General features: G+C 43.6%; 1 protein-coding gene across 3 annotated transcripts in view; it reads left to right on the top strand.

Moving 5' to 3' along the window:
- The window catches only part of LOC142761124 (ribosomal protein S6 kinase alpha-2), a 372,393-nt gene that overhangs the window by 208,216 nt on the left and 150,157 nt on the right, over positions 1-14,020 (top strand). For all 3 annotated transcript variants that reach the window (XM_075864316.1, XM_075864315.1, XM_075864314.1), the window contains 4 exons: positions 2,316-2,353; positions 2,453-2,595; positions 5,618-5,688; positions 8,715-8,803. In XM_075864316.1, coding sequence (XP_075720431.1) covers positions 2,316-2,353; positions 2,453-2,595; positions 5,618-5,688; positions 8,715-8,803 — 341 coding nt within the window. The remainder of the gene's footprint in view (positions 1-2,315; positions 2,354-2,452; positions 2,596-5,617; positions 5,689-8,714; positions 8,804-14,020) is intronic.

Below are 14,020 nucleotides of genomic sequence, written 5' to 3'. Positions count from 1 at the left end.
GTACCTGCCAGAAAGTTCTGCAGCTCCTTTAATGTTGCTGTAGGCCTCTTGTTAGCCTCCCGGACCAATTTTCGTCTTGTCTTTTCATCAAGTTTTGAGGGATGTCCAGTTCTTGGTAATGTCACTGTTGTGCCAATTGTAATCCACTTTTTGATGACCGACTTCACTGTGTTCCATGGTATATCTAATGCCTTGGAAATTCTTTGGTACCCTTATCCTGACTGATTTTGCTCTCACATGCAACAAAGAAAATGTCAGAAAAATCCTAATAGAACAACTGAACTTTACATGGGGTTATTCAGAATCAAATTAAGCAATGGCAGCTGTGTACTGACTACTATTTAACATGAGTTTAAATGTGATTGGCTAATTCTGAACACAACCACATCCCCAATTATAAGAGGGTGTTCACACTTATGCAACCACATTATTTTTTCTCCCCTATAAATTATTTCAGTTTGTTTTTCAATGGAATTGTGCAGATTATTGATCACAATAAAGGTGGAAAAAGTTCTGAAAATATTCATCTTGTACTGATTTTGTAACATTACAAAAACTGGCATTTTAACGGGTGTGTAGACTTTTTATATCCAATGTATATATGCTCCTGTCACTGTACCAGTAAAATTACCTAAAAATTTAAAATGTATTGATCACAACAAATCAAATGATCCTACAGAGCAACATGTGAATGGGGATCTTACCCCTAGACACAATGTGCTAGTGTTCAAGGAACAGACAAAACCCCTACTCCTCGACATGCGTTTCAATGGTACTCTAGGTTCGTCGGGTGACAAAGTGGTGGGACGGCGATAAGAAGTGATGGAAAGGAGATAACAAGTTCTGAGCCCTCCTGTACTTAGATGTTAAAGGGAATGTGTTGCCAGCAAAACATGTATTTTTTGTTTTAGTTAAACATTTAGTGTGTAGGTGATTAAACATTGTTCAAATTTTTTTTATTTTTTTCACGAGTCAGGAAATATTATAAATTAGATTCTAACTTATAATATTTCCCAGTGCTGGTCACTAGATGGAGCTATTCCTAAAATTGCAGCATTGCATGTGGTAAAGCAACCACATTGCTTTTTGCTGCAAAATTGGGAAAAAATCACTCGCTATAGTGAGCTCTGAGAATCCCCCCTCCTTTATCCTGGCTAGTGCCGGGATAAACGAGGGGATTGAACGGTCTAACCTCCTACACTGTGTGTCGCCATTTTTTGAGCTAACACACAGTGTAGTAGGTTTACATACAGTAGTAAACACACACAAACACGAACATACATAGAAATCTCTTACCTGCTCCTGCCGCCGCGGCTCCCTCCGGCCCGTCCGCTCCGTCTGCTGCCGCTGGTCCAAGTGCACAAGTCCGGAAGCCGCGACCGGAAGTAGTAATCTTACTGTCCGGCCGCGACTTCCGGTCCACAGGAAAATGGCGCCGGACGGCGCGCATTTCAAATTGGACTGTGTGGGAGCATGCGCTGTTCCCACACAGACGGCGTACACAGAAGTGGATGGGACGGGCCCCGTTCGCAGTCCCTATGGGACTGTGGCTGCCGTATTCCATGTCTGTATGTGTCGTTAATTGACACATACAGAAATGGAAAAAAAAATGGCAGCCCCCATAGGGAAGAAAAAGTGAAAAAATAAAAAAAGTAACACACAAACACACAAATAAATAAAAACGTTTTAATAAAACACTAACATAAAACTGACATGAAAATAAATTTTTGGGTGACACTGTTCCTTTAAGTTGTGATGGGATGAAGCGTGAACGGCTGAGGGCCTTATTTTGGGCTATGCTATGGAGCCTACCCTGGTATATGTATGCCTCCCTGCTTTACGTATACACACTGAAAAAGAGATCAAAGATTTGTGAATTTAGAGTATAATGCTGAAATTTTGCCGTTTTGTAACAGTTAACGATTTGGACCAGTTAAGTTATGAATTTATTAAACTTGAACTGGGAATATTTTGGGATCCAGCTGTTATCGATCACTTCTAAATTCATAACTTAGATGTGATCAATAACAGGTGGATCCTGTGTCAGAGACATGCAGGACCCGCTGAAACGAAGCCCTCAGTCCTGCTGAGCTGATGGAAAGGGGTTTCAGTGCAAGATACAGCTGCTCTGTATACAGAATACAAATCAGTTGTATCTCAAAAAGTAAAAAAAAAATAATAAAAAAACTATTAAAAACTTGCATCAAACTCCGTGATACATTATTTTATTTAAAAAAAACAAAAACGTTTTCCAAGGTTTACATAGCCTATAAGTAATAATTGTTTATCTGAACCTTTTCTTTTTTTAATTTCAGCATTCTTCTAGATGAAGAAGGTCATATCAAAGTCACAGGTAGGAAGCAACTTGAACAGCGTTATATTTGATGCATGGATCAATACCAAGTCAACAGAAATAATCAAAATATTATTTCATTTCTAAAAAAAAAAAAAGATTTTGGATTGAGCAAAGAAGCTATTGACCATGAAAACAGAGCTTATTCATTTTGTGGAACAATAGAATATATGGCTCCCGAAGTTGTCAATCGGAAAGGACACACACAAAGCGCAGACTGGTGGTCATTTGGCGTTCTCATGGTAAGTGTTTTTTACTTATATGCCTCCCTTGTTTTCCACAAATATATAAATATTACTCAACAAAGTGCTGCAGATAGTTTGTATACACACATTCATTTTTATAGCCAATATGCCAGTATATCTGTATGGATTTGGATGGATGATGCTAATCTGTGAACTGTGGCAGGGGCTTTACTATGACTATAACTGATTTTATACGTTTTGCTTTCTCTTATTGTGAAGTTATGATGTTACTTTACATAGAAGGCCAAGCTATTGAACTTACTATGACAGTCATATAAAGAAAAATCTGTTAAAATACAATAACTGCTTATACTAATGGAGCCTATGAGTAAAATTAGCTTACTTTGAAATGCGTCAAATGTCAGTAAAGAAGAAAGGAAGATTGTTCAGTGAATTGCAGTATTCAGCCGCTAGTCATCACATTGCTAACAAATGATGGTCCCCGCTTTGTTCAGACTTTCTTCAATGCTGCATTTCTTATCCTTCTGATACAGTTCGATACAATGCACGCATGTGATAGGTGACTGCAATGAGTTCATTTTCTTTATCTAAGTTCTGTCAGAACTTTCTAAAATGAAAGAGAAGACAAATTCAGGAAAAGAGTCTGTGTTGCTCATTAAATATTTTGTGAAAAATCTATACAATATATCATGATGCATTGCATGTAAAAACAACAACGTGCGATTTGAAATAAAGCCAGTCGTAAAGGGATTGACTCATGAAAACAACCCCTGTCCATATGCCTTATTGTCGCTGGACCCCGTCCTATGCTCTGTTAGGGCATATCAATGTCATAGAGGTGGTCCCCCTGGGTAAGAACAGAGTGGTGCTTTTACAGAGTGTCTCCTGCTCTGGCACTCAATGCGTCCATGCATTACATGGACAGCATACAATGCTACATTATGCTGCAGGGGAAAGGTATAGCAAAGCGCAGCTTCCCCTGGCAAAAACAGCTGATTGTTGGGGGTTAGGGGAGCTGCTACAATGAGGCTTCTGCTCTAAAAGGAATTTTCTCACGAAGACGAAGACATTATTTTTTATTAGCAAAAATAAATGATGTTAAGATACGTTTTATTTTAAAAGAGAAAGTTAAAAACCTAAAGGGGTTCTACAACTTTCTAAAATATTCTTATTAATTCCTCCCCATTTTCAAAATCATTGCTTGTAGTCTTTGAATGTAAACCTTCATTCTTTACTTCCAGATGCTAAAAAAAAAAATCCGTCCTACTCCTCTCGAAGGCTAAATTCACACTACCCCCACCACAATTGCCTTATGCAACAATATACCCCTAGATGTCACAGCCCCAACTGTGATTAAAAGACTGCGCTTTCTAAAATAAAACTTTTTTTTTTAATGGCAGTCAATGGCAGGCACATGCAACTGTATAAGCATACATTTGCAAACATCTGGCCATGTATTCAGTGCGATGGTTTAAAATGTAAACCCTAAATGCAGTGTGAATTAATCCGTACTGACACAGGTGCAAACTGTTTTTCAATGGATCAGATCTGTCGTGTACTTTAAAGAGCTGCAGTATTCAGTAAAGGAATCTTTCTGTGTGACTTACACTCCTCAAAATTGAAATTGCAACACCAAGTAGGGCAAGCTGTAAGGTTATGCAAATCGAGGAAGTAGTGGGCTTCACTAAGATTTGCAAGTTATCACATTTTCAAGCACCTAGCCCCAATCTGCGGCACGTGGGAAGGGCATAAAAACCTGATTGAAAGCAAAGTTTTTTAGCCACGAGGCCATAAAAATCGGATCAAGTGGTGTGGGATGATGTGTGTGCGATGCCTCCTGTTTGTCGATGTGCCAGTTATCGCCACTTGTTGCAAACTGAGGGGGACAGAATATTTGAAATGAGAGACCTTGGTTTATCACTCCGGCAGATCGCTATGCGCCTAGGTCAAGATGTCAGAACTGTTCAACGTGGCATGTCCTGGTGGTTGGGAGAGCAACAATGAACGGGAATGACCGCAAGTGGTGCGCGGAGGCGAAACTCTGCACGGACGGATCGTCTGATAGGAAAAATGGCAAGTAGTGATCCATTCTTTACTGCAAGTGAAATTGGAGGTCACATTCCAAGCCTAGGGCGAGAATCAGTGTCAACACAATCAGAAGGCGTTAAAACGACATTGGGCTATGAGACAGACGTCCAGCTACAGGTGTTCCATTGACCACACAACACCAAAGGCTATCATAGTGCACAGAAAGACGGAAATGGAGGCTGGAATGGAGGTCTATCCTCTTCAGCGATGAGTCACGCTTTTGTCTCAGATGCAATGATGGCCAAGATTGGTCTAGAGACCACATGGGCAACGCCATGAGGAGGCCTTCACAAGGGAAAGTCACACCAGTCCTACTTTGGGATTATGGTGTGGGGTGGCATAATGTATGGTAGCCGGATCCATCTAGTCTTCATTTCAGGTACACTAACAGCTCGGCGTTACATTGATTGGGTAGCAGTACTGCCGTTTCTCCAGAATGTCCCAAAAGCCGTTTTTCAACAGGACAACGTCAGGCCGCATGTTGCTTGTGCTACTTTGAGCAGTCTGCGTAGGCCACCATGGCCTGCAGCGTTTCTGGACTTGTCTCCCATTAAACACATCTGGGACATCATTGGTCAGCAATTGCAAAGGGAGCTGCCAGCAGTTAATCTTGATGATTTGCGTGCCCAAGTACATTCAGCGTGGCATAACATTCCTCAGACAACCATTAATAACCCCATTGATAGCATGCCAAGACGTGTAAGTGTGTGTATTTCTGCGCGTGAAACGCATACCCGATACTGAATAAATTAAGATGTTCGGAATATTTGGTTTTCGTTTTTTTATAGTTTACATATCATTAACAAGTCTATCGATCCTGTGATTTTCACAATTCCAAAACTTTTCCATCTTGGTGTTGCAATTTCAATATTGAGTGTTTATTGAATCTAATAGAAGCTTTCAGGCAAGTAATTGTTATAGTTTTATTCTTTTACTATATTGATGTCTCTGTAATGTGTTTTTATTCCAGTTTGAAATGCTAACTGGAACCTTACCATTTCAAGGAAAAGATAGAAAGGAGACCATGGCACTAATTTTAAAGTAAGCAGTCGAGTTAAGAAAAATGTTGCTCTCATAGAAATATTGGTTCAACCTATTGAAGTATTCAACTTAGGGATTGTATTCATTGGCAGTTAAGTTATATGAATCATCATTGTTTAATCTGTAGAAGTCTTAGGGCATGCCCACACGTGGCGGATTTCCTCCGCAACTGTCCGCATCAATGCCGCACAGAATCTGCGTTGCAGATTCTGCGGCGGATCTGCCCAAAATGTGCAGTAAATTGATGCGGACTAGCTGCTGCGGACTGTGGTAAAAGTGCTTCCCTTCTCTCTATCAGTGCAGGATAGAGAGAAGGGACAGCACTTTCCCTAGTGAAAGTAAACGAATTTCATACTTACCGGCCATTGTCTTGGTGACGCGTCCCTCTTTCGGCATCCAGCCCGACCTCCCTGGATGACGCGGCAGTCCATGTGACCGCTGCAGCCTGTGATTGGCTGCAGCCGTCACTTAGACTGAAACGTCATCCTGGGAAGCCGGACTGGAGACAGAAGCAGGGAGTTCTCGGTAAGTATGAACTTCTATTTTTTTTTACAGGTTGCTGTATATTGGGATCGGTAGTCACTGTCCAGGGTGCAGAAACAGTTACTGCCGATCGCTTAACTCTTTCAGCACCCTGGACAGTGACTATTTACTGACGTCGCCTAGCAACGCTCCCGTAATTACGGGAGCCCCATTGACTTCCTCAGTCTGGCTGTAGACCTAGAAATACATAGGTCCAGCCAGACTGAAGAAATGTCATGTCAAAAAAGCAAGACGCATCCGCAGCACACAAAACATGTGCATGACAGCTGCGGACTTCATTGCGGAATTTAGAATCTCCATTGAAGTCAATGGAGAAATTCCGCCATGAGTCCGCAACCAGTCCGCCACAACTCCGCAACAGCCATTGCATGCTGCGGACACCAAATTCCGCTCCGCAGCCTATGCTAAATAGAAGTGGAAGTCAATGGAGAAATGGCTCCGCTGCGGATTAACGCTGTGGAGTGTCCGCAGCGGAATTCAAGAGCAATTCCGCCACGTGTGGCTTTGCCCTTAAAGGGATATTAAACTTGTTATATATATCACATTTATAATGACATATTTATAGAATATGTAAAAACATGTATGATTCCACCAATCATACATACATCATACAGAGGTCCAACCTCTGGGACTGATGACGATATGGAGAACTTAAGGATTGAGGTCCTTTTGGATGTCTCCCTACACAATGAATACTATGGTAGAACGCACCTATAATTTCTTACCAGTTGTCTTTTTTTTAAATTGGAATTTAATCATTAGTGGTGATTAACAAACTAATCAGGTCATTGCGTTAAAGCCCTTTTTTTTTTTTGCATAAATCAATAGTACGTGTAAATATATAAACATTTGTAATATATTTTATTAGGGGAAGTAACATTTTCCTCATCTTCAGACAGCCTCTAATTCTTCTTTCCTTGTCTGCAGATTTTTTAGAATTATCCTCAGTCACCCAAAAATACATCCAGTGTAAAATATTAAATAGAAGACAGGGAGGAGGGGTAAGGGGCATGTGGCTGCAGTTTCTCACAGTTGTTTTTTTTGTGAAATGGCATGAGGAGGAGACAGGGATGAGTAATAGGATGAGATTTCTAATTGGCCCAGAGCACAGAGTTCAGCTGTTAAATTAGGCCTGGAATAATCAACCCACAAAGTATAGAGAGAGAGAAAATGGACATTTAGAGAAACCAGCAGGGGGGAGTGAAAAGACACAAAGTTTTCAGGTAAAAAGAGTGCATTTCTGGCTGCACTACATCTACAACTGCCTAAAAAGTTTTTGTGATTTTTTTTTTTTAAGAATTTACAAATGTAACTTAGAAAAGTTGTATCTGTAAGGCCACATGCACACGACCGTAATATTCATCCGTAATTACGGATCGTAATTACAGACCTATTCATTTCTATTGCCCACGTACACCTTCCCATATATTTACGGGAAGGTGTCCGTGCCGTAGAAAGGCTCCGCAAAAGATAGGACATCTCCTATTTTTTGCTTTTTACGGACCGTGCTCCCATACTTTATATGGGAGCAAGGCCCGCAAATGCGGGTGGCTGTCAGCGGCCGGCCGTGCCCTTAATCACGGAGCATGATTACGGGCACGGCTGTGTGCAGGGGGCCTAATACGGTGACTTTTATTTACAGTAGTAGTTCTATTGACTGTTTTTATAAAACTTTCTATTGTGTTCCTAAAACTTGTTTAAACTCTACAACATTCCACTTTACTTAGTCTGCAAGTCATATCTTATTCTCCACTCTTTGGAGAGACAGTAGGTGTTTTCACAGTCAGCAACACGCTTGCTGTTAATTCATTTTCACAAGTGGAAACTGTGACGGCTGTGATCAACTACATAAACTTTTATTTTTTTTGACCTTTCACAAATCGTTTCTTGATGATAAACTGATGTAAAAACAGACAGAAATCACAGACAAAATAAAAACTGCCTTTTTGTCTGTTTTTTTCTATAAGTGACACAGCACTGTACTGTGCTTTCCCTTTCTTATTTTCTTACTTTAAAAAAGCATAATAATAAAATTATTTGTTTTGTTTTATTTTAACTTTAAAGGGGTTTTCCAGCCAATTAAAATTGATGGCCTATCCTCAGGATAGGCCATCAATAGCTTTTAGCCGCATTTAGCAGTGATACACAGGTATTTCAGCCTTCTCCCATTGAAGTGAATGAGAGAAAAAGCTGTAATACTGTGAATCGCCGCTACATGTGTGTCAAAGATTCACAGTAAACAAGTAGAAATGAAGGGGAAGCAGAGCTCGTACGAGCGCAGCGGCCCTTTCAAAACAGCTGAATGTTAGGGATCCCGAGAGTCGGACCCTGACCGAACCATTAGCTATTGATGTACTATCATGAGTATAGGCCATTCATTTTTATTGGCTGGAAAACCCCTTTACTATTATTACGTTAATTTAGTATTATGTCAATTTTGTATGGGATTTGATATTTTAAACTTTTAAAATATATGTTTTCAGAGCCAAACTTGGAATGCCTCAGTTTTTAAGTTGTGATGCCCAATGCCTACTTCGTGCTCTTTTTAAAAGAAATCCGATTAACAGGTTGGGTATGTATATAAATATATATAAACAAGCACACAAACAAACAAACAAACAAACAAACAATTAATAAATTTTATAATGTTTTTGTTAAGGATCTGCCAGGCACAACTTCTGTGTGTACGCCCATAGGTAATCAGTCTGCACCTGCTTCTATGTCTGTGAGACTGACTCCATCTTCCACCACTCAGGATGGCAGGCTTAGGAGTGGGAGAGCCTATCACAGCCTGGCCAGACGGAGCTAGCTTCCGCCCTCTGTCTATTTATACCTGCCTTTCCTGTTCCTCCTTGCTTGTGATTCTTCTCTGTTAGTTTCCTGGCCCTGCTGCAGCTCCTTGAACTACTTGTCCCTGCTTCGTATTTACCCTGGCTTACTGACTACTCTTCTGCTCTGCGTTTGGTACCTTGTATACTCCTGGTTTTACTCGGCTTGCTCACTACTCTCCTGCTCTACATTTGGCACCTCGTACTCTCCTGGTTTGACTCGGCTCGTTTACTACTCTTGTTGCTCATGGTGTTGCCGTGGGCAACTGCCCCGTTTCCCTTTGTTCTGTGTTTCCTTGTCTGTTGTCTGTCGTGCACTTATTGAGTGTAGGGACCGTCGCCCAGTTGTACCTCGTTGCCTAGGGCGGGTCGTTGCAAGTAGGCAGGGACTGAGTGGCGGGTAGATTAGGGCTCACTTGTCTGTTTCCCTATCCCTGTCATTACAGTTTTAATCAACAGTTCATGTGTGTTTTTCTAGCTGGTTGAAAGTCTAACACGATGTACTGTAGACAGATAATTTCTTGGAACAAAAAAAATATCAACTTCTATGTCAACGTATAGAATTCTTGTTTGAACACTTGGTATTAGGAGGGAACGTTTCCTTTTTAGGGAAGATTGGTTATTGCCTTATCGGCAATATTTATATTTATTACCTTTTTTTTTTTTAAACCCTTTCTCTGGATCAATAGGGTTGAAACAAAGTTCTATATGTAGCTTCTCTCTCCTATTCCTTGGTTGAAATTGATGGACATATGTCTTTTTTCAACCATATATACTATGTAACTATTTAGACACTGGGTACTACATGTTTTTTCGCCATACACCGGGAGGTAAGAATAGCCTTTTCTTCCTATTTACAGTGCCTGTCCTCTCATCCTAAAGAGGACCTGTCAGAGTTCTCCTAACAAGTCTGTTTTAGTAATTATTTTCATTCCCCATAAAATATCAATTCTAGAACACCTTTCATTAGAGCTCTGCACTGGTCCTCTTTTATTCCTCCGGGACATGTATGCATAAATAGATAACTCAGAGGCGTAGCTAGGTTCTCCTGCACACGGGGCAAAGATTCCGATTGGCGCCCCCCCCCCAACTTATTTCCCGACATCTCCTTCCCTTTCGCCATGTTTTCTTTCCCTACCAATCGATGAGATGTAATTTTTTTGTTCACAATTTTTTTAATGTAACTCGAGTATAAAAGCATTTCTACATTTTACAAGCGATATAGTTCTATAATGTAATTAACATAAAAATAAATTAAAAGAAAATATATTAAAGAGGCCACACACAGCCCCCTGTAGATAATGTCACACACAGCTGCCTGTAGATAGTGGCACACAGCTCCTCTCTTGTAGATAGTGCCACACACAGCCCCCTGTAGATAGTGCCACACACAGCCCCCAGTAGATAGTGCCACACACAGCCCCCAGTAGATAGTGCCACACACAGCCCCCCTTGTAAATAGTGCCACACAGCCCCCCTTGTAAATAGTGCCACACAGCCCCCCTTGTAAATAGTGCCACACAGCCCTCCTTGCAAATAGTGCCACACAGACCCCCTTGCAAATAGTGCCACACAGCCCCCCTTGCAAATAGTGCCACACAGCCCCCCTTGCAGATAGTGCCACACAGCCCCCCTTGTAGATAGTGCCACACACAGCCCGCTTCCCCCCCTTGTAAATAGTGCCACATTCCCCCCCTTGTACTTAGCGCCACGCTGTAAACAGAGCGGTGAGCGGTAGCCTACCGCTACCACTCTCCGCTCTGCCTGGTGTGACTTACCGGAGGAGCCGAGGAGGTCATTCGGCGCAGGCAGCAGCGGAGTTTCTTCTGACGAGGGTTGGTGACAGCCAGGGCCGGCCTTAGGTTGGATGGCGCCCTGCGCAGGACTCTCTATTGCCGCCCCCTACACAAACCAAAAATGAACCACATATATGGACACGTTGGAACATATATACTGTTCATACATAAAGACAGATATTTAGACATACAGGCAAATATCCATACACACATTGTGGAATATATACATACAGGTAAATATATAGACGTACAAACACACACACACACACACACACACACACACACACACACACACACACACACACACACCGGCAGATAAATACACAGACAGGGACATATACAAGTACATAAAAGGCACAAATATAGAAGCACAAAGACACATTCACAAACAGACCCATATATATGCACACAGGCACATATGTACACAGCACAGATAATGTAGATGTTACCTGCAGTCCTATGTAACACCACAGATAACACAGTGATAACTCTCTGAGTACAGATAATGTAGCAGCTGTTGCCTGCAGTCCTATGTAACACCACAGATAACACATTGTAGCAGAGCTGAGATTGTAATTTAGCACAATGTGTTATCTGTGGTGTTACATAGGACTGCAGGCAACAGCTACTACATTATCTGTAATCAGAGTTATCACTGTGCCATCTGTGGTGTTACATAGGACTGCAGGTAACACTACTATCTGTATTTAGAGAGTTATCACTGTGTTATCTGTGGTGTTACATAGGACTGCAGGTAACACTACTACATTATCTGTACTCAGAGAGATATCACTGTGTTATCTGTGGTGTTACATAGGACTGCAGGTAACATCTGCTACATTATCTGTACTGTGTAGCAGAGCTGAGATTGTAATTTAGCACACAGTACAGATAATGTAGTAGATGTTCCCTGCAGTTCTATGTAACACCACAGATAACACAGTGATAACTCTCTGTGTACAGATAATGTAGTAGATGTAAGAGACAAACACATGCAGAGACACAGACAGACAGAGAGACATACACACATACACATACACACACACACACACTGTAACATATACACATACAAACACAGAGACACACATTACACACTACACACACACTGTAACATATACACATACACACACACATATATACACACACACATACATACACACACACACACACACATACGCACACAATATTATATATATATACACACACAGACACTCACCATGTCTCCTTGCTGACAGGTCAGGACGGGCTGTGGGCGGAGCTTCCTCTCTGCTTCTCGGCAGAGCACAGAGCACAGAGTAGACTCTGCGGCATGCGGCCCCTGGGGCTGTCATCTGCGGCCCGCGGGACACAGAGCCGCTAGTATCGGCTCTGCTCCTAAACTCTGGAATTCCCTGACATCGCTGTCCACATATGAACAGCGATGTCTGGGGCTTCCCCAGAGCCGGAGTCCCGAGCAGAGCGCTGGTGTCGGCTCTGCTCCGGGACTCTGTGGAATTCCCTGACATCGCTGCCCATATATGGACAGTGTGTCAGGGTCTTGCCCAGAGCGGAGCAGAGCGCTGGTGTCGGCTCTGCTCCTGGACTCTGTGGAATTCCCTGACATCGCTGTCCACATATGAACAGCGATGTCTGGGGCTTCCCCAGAGCCGGAGTCCCGAGCAGAGCGCTGGTGTCGGCTCTGCTCCGGGACTCTGTGGAATTCCCTGACATCGCTGCCCATATATGGACAGTGTGTCAGGGTCTTGCCCAGAGCGGAGCAGAGCGCTGGTGTCGGCTCTGCTCCTGGACTCTGTGGAATTCCCTGACATCGCTGTCCACATATGAACAGCGATGTCTGGGGCTTCCCCAGAGCTGGAGTCCCGGGCAGAGCGCTAGTACAGGCTCTGCTTCGGGACTCTTTGGAATTTCCCTGACATCGCTGCCCATATATGGACAGTGTGTCAGGGTCTTCCCCAGAGCGGAGTCCCGGGCAGAGCGCTATTATCGGCTCTGCTCCGGGACTCTGGGGAGCCTCTGACATCGCTGTCCATACATCGACAATGATATCAGGGACTTCCCCAGAGCAGGAGTCCCAGTGATGTCAGGAGCACAGCTGGAGTCCCAGGAAGAGCCTACTAGCTGCTCTGCCTGGGACTCCAGCTCTGGGGTTGCCTCTGACATCTCTGTCCATATATGGACAGTGATGACAGGAGCAGAGCTGGAAACCCAGGCAGAGTGCCAGAAGCGGCTCTGCTCCGGGACTCCAGCTCTGGGCAAGCCCCTGACATCACTGTGGCAGCATCTGCAGAGGGCACTGTGGGAGAATGTACAGAGGGCACTGTGGGAGAATGTACAGAGGGCACTGTGGGAGAATGTACAGAGGGCACTGTGGGAGAATGTACAGAGGGCACTGTGGCAGCCTCTACAGAGGGCACTGTGGCAGCCTCTACAGAGGGCACTGTGGCAGCCTCTACAGAGGGCACTGTGGCAGCCTCTACAGAGGGCACTGTGGCATTATCTACAAGTGGGTGTGTGGCAGTATCTAGGGGTGTGTTGCATTATCTACAGAGGGCACTGTGGCCTTATCTACAGAGGGCACTGTGGCCTTATCTACAGAGGGCACTGTGGCCTTATCTACAGAGGGCACTGTGGCCTTATCTACAGAGGGCACTGTGGCCTTATCTACAGAGGGCACTGTGGCCTTATCTACAGAGGGCACTGTGGCCTTATCTAGGGGTGTGTTGCATTATCTACATAGGGCACTGTGGCCCAGGGCCGCCATTTCAGGTCCCCCTACAGCTAAATTTTCTGGGCCCCCCTACCGTGGCACCGCCTGTTAACGGTACTCCGTCCAGCACTATATCATGGTACCCAGGGCCGCCATCAGGTGGGGTATTAGGGGTACTGATGTGAGAGGCCCGGCCAAACCTAATTGAAAGGGGGGCCCGGCAACTGCCGCGACTTGCCTTTGGTAGAAAAAAAACAGGCCCCTGCAATGGGGCCCGTTTTTTTCACCAAAAGAATGTCATGAGCTGTGGGCCCCCCTTTCAATTAGGTTTGGCCGGGCCTCTCACATCAGTACCCCTAATACCCCCCTGATAGCGGCCCTGGGTAGCATGGGGGCCGTCAAACACCGCCGCCCGTGCGACCGATCGCGCGCACCCGCCTGGAACCGCGCACCGAATT

Source organism: Rhinoderma darwinii, chromosome 4 (genome assembly GCF_050947455.1).
Source record: "Rhinoderma darwinii isolate aRhiDar2 chromosome 4, aRhiDar2.hap1, whole genome shotgun sequence".
NCBI classification, from domain to species: Eukaryota; Metazoa; Chordata; class Amphibia; order Anura; family Rhinodermatidae; genus Rhinoderma; species Rhinoderma darwinii.
Note: the sequence above shows the minus strand (reverse complement) of the source record. Positions and strands in the feature narration are given on the sequence as shown.